This window comes from Propithecus coquereli, unplaced genomic scaffold (genome assembly GCF_000956105.1).
Source record: "Propithecus coquereli isolate 6110/MARCELLA unplaced genomic scaffold, Pcoq_1.0 Scaffold62, whole genome shotgun sequence".
In the NCBI taxonomy this organism is placed as follows: domain Eukaryota; kingdom Metazoa; phylum Chordata; class Mammalia; order Primates; family Indriidae; genus Propithecus; species Propithecus coquereli.
The window spans coordinates 67,668-74,085 of NW_012152174.1; the positions used below are offsets into that span (position 1 = coordinate 67,668).

The 6,418-nt window shown below is 42.3% G+C and overlaps 1 protein-coding gene across 1 annotated transcript in view; it reads left to right on the top strand.

Moving 5' to 3' along the window:
* TSLP (thymic stromal lymphopoietin) overlaps positions 1-4,832 on the top strand; it is a 5,638-nt gene extending 806 nt beyond the window's left edge. Inside the window, exons 3-6 of the mRNA XM_012659504.1 lie at positions 846-1,010; positions 1,875-1,919; positions 2,519-2,653; positions 4,671-4,832. Of these exons, the coding sequence (XP_012514958.1) occupies positions 846-1,010; positions 1,875-1,919; positions 2,519-2,653; positions 4,671-4,832 (507 nt within the window). The remainder of the gene's footprint in view (positions 1-845; positions 1,011-1,874; positions 1,920-2,518; positions 2,654-4,670) is intronic.
* Positions 4,833-6,418: the final 1,586 nt, after the last annotated feature.

Below are 6,418 nucleotides of genomic sequence, written 5' to 3' on the forward strand. Positions count from 1 at the left end.
TTATTCTTATATGTGCATTTATGTGTTGATCAGTTAATACCAGTTTGATGGTGAGGGTTTTTGAGGACGCCCATCAGAACTTTCCCGATTCATTTCAAGCTCTTATCGTTCCTTCCCCTAAGGATCTGGGCATGATCGCACATTTAATGCTCTCACGTGGAAGCACTATCCAGGCCTGAAGCTTCACCCACCCTCCAAAGCATCCTGTAAGGAAGCACATGCATTTCTCAATAGCCAAAAAGGAGGTAAAACGCTAGTCCAAAGTGGCCAAAGGAAACGCTCAGAGGTGTTCAGGATGCACAGGCAGAGGTACCAACTCCTTAGAGAGCTGCTGGTTTCTTAAGGTATTTTTCCTAAGGAGAAAATGTTGGTCGTGGAAATCACCCTGTAGCAGAAAAGAAGCTGGTATCCATTTCTTAAAACACATATTAAGGGTTTAGGGCAAAGAAAAAAGAAGGAAGGTCAGAGAAATTCCTGATAATTTTACTAATGTTAAAATTCCATAGATTTGGCTAGTCCTAATTTTTTTCTTTCACATCATCAATTCAGAATTCTATAAAGGAAGAGAATGACATGGAAGAAAATCATTGGCCTAGGAGAAAAGAGCCCGTAGGCGTTTAGGTGTTATATATGTGGAGCCAGAAAGCTCTGGAGCATCAGGGAGACTCCCACTTAAGGCAACAGCATGGGTGAATATGGGCCTCCTGTGTACCGGGAATGAGAGGCAAAGACGGGTGCCTGAGCGCTGGCCCGTAAGGCAGGCCTTGCCGATCTAGACACAGTGCAGTCTTGGTGGGACAAGTTTAGTGTGAAACTGGGGTGGAATTGGCTTTCCAAATATATTCCCTGATGCCTTACTATTTGTTCTGTCAGCTTTTTTCAGGAAGATCTTCATCTTGCAACTGGTAGGGCTGGTGCTAACCTACGACTTCACTAACTGTGACTTTGAGAAGATTAAACAGAAATATCAGAAAACTATTTATGATGACCTGAAGGAATACATGAATGGGGTAAGTGAAGAAACATTTTTTTAAACAAATGTATTCTCATCAGAAGGGTAGGCATACATGCACTTAAACTACAATTTAACTTTCTAGAAAAGAAAAATAATTTGGAAAAAAATCATGGTCCAGCATTTTGTCAGAAATATTTACACATGATATTCAAATATATTGGCATCTAAAATGACTATCTAGAAATTGGCACATTGTAAGTGTGCAGATGCTGATGAGGAGCGGGTATCAATAGGTAGCACATCATGCAACAAGGGAGTCTACCTTCCGCTAAACTGCTGCTCTGACTATGCAGTAAAAGGACAGTGGGGACGAGGGCTTTAGGAAGAAAGAATAAGAAAGAGGAATTCTTGTGAGCTAAGCCATATGGGGTGAGCACAGCTAAGGAATGAAGCTGTGCTTCAGGTCTTCCTAGTGTTCTAGATGTTTCAGGTTGCTATTACAGGATATGGTGTACTTTGGACTTCTTAGTATACAGTAGAAATCATTTTCCTGATTATTCTAATTTCTAGATAGAGTTTGCATGCATGAATGGCTACAGGGCACATGTCGGCACCCAAAGAATGGCATTATTGCTCACATGCCTAGTGCTGTGTGCAGGTGTCCCTGTTCGAGGGAGGGAAGGAGGGAGGGCTCTCTCTGAGGTCTTTTGACGTCCAGTTTCAAACACTAGCCAGCACCATATAAAAACTAACTATTTCACTGCCTTGTCAATGACATAGGAAACAGGTACCTAACCAGAAACTGCTAACTGAGCACCTTTAAAGCCTGGGAGCCAGGGCAGGGGAGTGATCTTACACGTGGACTTAAGAGTTTTTATCCTTCTTGCTGTGTTTTTTCCCCCCTCTTTCTTTCTTTTAGTCCAAAAGCACCCAGTTCAACAGCACCATCTCCTGTAACAACCAGGTAAGTAGAGTGGTCAGCGCTGCTGACTTCCTCCAGAAAGCAGGGGAGAGGGTATGCCGCGGTGTGTAGGACCCCGGGCAAAGGGCTAGGCTCTGGAGCGACGCCGGCGGGGCAGGAGGACATCTGGGCTACCAGCGCGCGGGGCTGCTCCCGGCTTGGGACGCCACTTTTGTTCCAACTTAGGGGGAGGAAGTCTCTGTCCGGATAGAACGGGATTCCGGGAGAGGCTTCCTCCTCTCCCCCCGAAGGAAAGGCAAATCGGGAACTGGGACCAGGGAAGGACGTCAGGGGCACCACCTGCCCGGAGCCTCAGCGCCTGGCGCCGGCTTTTAGCAGCCTCGGGGCGGGGAGCTGGGGCGGAGCGAGCGCGGTGACGACCCTCCGCGGCCAGCGCCCCCGGCTACTCTCGCGTCGCCCTCCTGCTCCGCCCTCACCTCGGCCGCGACCTCCTCGCTCTTGCTGCGGACGTCTTCGTCGTGCCTCCCGCTCCTGCCCCACCTCCCTCGCTGCGCTCTTCACTCAGTCATAACAACGCTCTCTCCTTTCTTTTTCTTTCTGGCGTTTTCTCCTTTTCTCGTAAACTTTGCTCCTGTGAGCAGCCAGATTGCCTCACTAAAATCCAGCGCATAACCTTCAGTCCCACCCACGGCTGCACGTCCCTCGCCAAGGAAGAGTTTGCGCTGAGAACTAACGCTACCTTCGCTCTCCAGTGCCCAGGCTATTCGAGAATTCAGGTAAGCCCGACGCCTTGGCTGCTCGCTTTGTGACACCTTGAAGCTAATCTTCAATTAAACGGGGGCTTTGGTGCAGAAGGCTTTCTCTGATTTTTATTCAGGTTTTATCTTTTGAAGAGCAAATGAGCCAGATAAAAACTGTAGGTTGTCAGTTAGTTCCGCGTTGACACCTGGACTCAAACTCGCCTTTTTCTAGGGGTCTGATTCTGTTTTGGCTGAATTCTGGTTCTAAACCTTAGGTCAGTGTTTCAGGGTATGATCACTGAGCATTGTACATCATCAGAATGTCCTGACTGCTAGAGTATGGGAAGATGACCGCTCAAAAATGCCAGTTCGCAGAGTTCCAACCCAGACTTTCAAAAGCAAAATCTCAGAGTATGAGGCTCCTTAAGAGGTTCTTGTCCATTCCAAAGTCTGAACGACACTGCTTGGGCTTATCACTTAATGACTGTATGCTTCCTAAAATGTTATATTATGTGTAAAGTCTCTACCTTATGTTTGCTTAATTGCCTGTACGGGAGCTATTGCTCTCTCTTCATATAATAGATTTTTGCACATGAAATTATATGCATTTGAATGAATGTGTAACTTTAAATATGGAAATAGGTAGTATAGTGGAGAGTTAGTAGAAACTCTGGAGACAGCCTGCCTGACTTTGTATCCTAGCCTATAACTTCTAACTGCAAAGATTTGGATAAATGACATACTTTGGTGTGTCTTGGCTTCATGGGCAAAATGGGTATCATATTAGTAAGTCTTATGTAGGATGTTTATGAGAATTAAATGAGTCAATACATGTAGAAGCAGTTGTAACAGTAGCTGGCATACAACCAGTGCTTCATAAATATTTGTTTTATTGGCAAGTGAAGCAGAGAATTTATCTTCATGATGACAAGTTTAAGAAAGATAAAGAGAAACAAGTGCAGATATGTATAATTGCTGTTTATTAACCAGGTGGACTTTATTACTCTGCAATCTGAGTGTCTAGGTGGCCAAGACTGTCACCTTTTAGGGGTCAGAAACTGAAGCCATAAGGCTGATCTGGGTTGAGCTTGAGTTAGAAACTCAATACCAGGTAGCCGATGAGAAACCTGTTTGGCTCTATGCCTTCTTATCAAGGAGACCCTGCCAAATCTACAGATGATCAGGATAAAAGTCATTCATATGAGAAAAGCACAGAGAATAGGCTAAATCTAGTTCTTGGACAGCATGTCAGAAAAAGGGGAATCTGGAGAAATTTATTTCAGTCCTCTCTCAAGCCCTAAAGAGGAGTCTAAGCCCTATAATAATTATGATTTAACAGATTTTAGAATGTAAAATTTTTGCTTAGTAACGTAGTGACTTTGTCAATCTGAATACTGTGTGTCTAGGACCCCCAGTCTGTCACTACTCAAAGGTAATTCAGGTAAAAGAATACACCAGAATCCTCTTTAGAATATACCCTCGGGTGTCTGTGAAATGTCTAGATGGTGAACATCTAGATGGTGAGCACAGGGACAGGAGCACTTTGGGTCCAAATAATAGACTAGGTTTACTGAACTATGTCTATAAAGAGGTGCAAGTTAGGTCCTGCCCATGAGGAACTTATGATCTTGTCAAAGAGATCATGAAATCAGCAATTTATTCATTTATTTCATCATTCAATAAACATCCAGTGTTTCCTATATATAAGACACTGTGCTCAGCACTGTGGGGAATACCCATGATGCAGTATTAAGAACAACATGTGAGAGCCAAAGTTAAATGACACACACTCTGAAGACTTACTGAAAGAAAAGGTCTGAGCAATTAGCAGAGGCTTTGTGAAGGAGGTGGTGTTTGGCCTTGGGGCAAGAGTAGGTGGATAGAGAGAAGCAGAGCATTCCTCTGTAAAAAGCACATGGTAGCATATGGTAAGCAGGTGCTTTGGGGACACACTGAGAGATGGATTTGCATAGAACAGGCAACATAACCTGCACTCAACTGTTGTTAAAGAGTGTGAAAATTAATTTTGACTATTAATTCTCCTATTCTGCAGATAAATAATGCCCAGGCAGTGGAGAAAAGAAAGAAAAGAGAAGTCACAACAAATAAATGCCTGGAACAAGTCTCACAATTACTAGGATTGTGGGGTCGTTTTTGTCGATCTTTTCGGAAACAAAATAAACAGTCTTTATTACAGCCATATCTCTCAGCATGAAAGTCAGTCATCTTTGTTAAGTAGATGGAACATTAACTCTAACTGTGACATTTAAAACACCACCAATGTTTGTTTTTTAACTACATAAGGGTTTCTTAACTTATTTTCGTAAACTTTTATTTTTTAATGTAAGTTTATAATGCAGGAGAAGTACTACCCCTTCAATACTGGGGAAACTTCTATAACATTGATGAATGACTAATGGTGGTAATTCTCAGCTGGAATTGTATAAACCTTACTCCAGGGAAAAATCTAAAAGTGTAGTAGAAGGAGAACTTTCTCCCTTGAAGAAGGAAAAATGTTGAACCCGATGATAGCATCTAAAACTCTGTTTAAAAGGTAGGCATTTCTTCTACATGTAATGACACTTGTGTTGTCGTACTAAAAAGTTACAAAAGAAGAAAATAAAAGCAAAAGAGTGTACATAAATGTTATAAATATAATGAAGCAATTTGAAATAATTTTCAAGCAAGACATTGTGAATGTATTTTAAGGCAAGTATTTTAAGACAAGTGATACATGCAAGTAGATCCTGAAGAAGTACCTTTGTTATATCTACAATATATATTTTTTTACATTTACAGAATGTATTTTTAATTTATTTTGTGGGCACTTTTGAAAATGTACATGTCCTTTGTAATTGACACTGTATTTCTTAATAAAATAATTCTCAAATTATTAATAGTTTCTTTTGAATGGTGTTTTAAACTTAGTTGACAATATTCACACATAATTTTCTAAGGGACACAACTTTTCTTCAGGTTTTTCCCTCTGCTCATCCTTGGAGGCTGTTGACCACTTCCTCCTTGCATTTTACTTGTTGGCCTTGCCTGCAGGACAGAATGTTTGGAGATAGGTAGCTTTGGGATGCATTCCAATCATCCTTTTCTTAAATGATATCACTAGTCCTTCCCTCTTTTCCCTGTTGAACTTTTATCACACCTAGAAGAAACAAAGGAGGCAAAAGTGAACAGGGGATGTCAAATCCATTCTTGAATTCCTGCTGCAAGCTAGAGAGGGCCACAGGCACCCTCCCACTTACCTTCCACTCAGAATCCTCCGGACACCAGTGAGAAAGGCAACCCTAGCTGTACAGTGCAGGCCAAAATAGAGCACATGAGAATACACTGATGTTTTTCCTTAGGAGTGAAAATGTTCCCCCAACCAGTGCCCTAAAGGTTGATTGTGGCTGAGCCACGGTAGAACAGGAAAAGTGCAATATACTTAAATCCATGTTACTTGCCAACAGGTAAGAGGAAGTTTATGCTATGTATCCAATAAGCATTTAAAGAGCACCTACTATGGGCCAAGCCTTCAGCCAAGCACTAGGGATACAAAAGCATATAAAACACAGTCTTTACCCAGAGAAGCTCAGAGTGTAGCTGACTGGGCAGTTTCTTTTGCCCTGAGGAAAATTAGGACATACCTGCTTTCTAAAAATCTTCCTCTAAAAACCTGACCCAGGGCTTTCAATGCCGTTATAAGAGAAATTCCTCTGGGTCTAGAATAGGCCAGTATTCATTAATTGCCTGTGTGAAAGTTGGAGAAGGGGAAAACACTTTAGGTCTATTAACTCCACCTTAGTA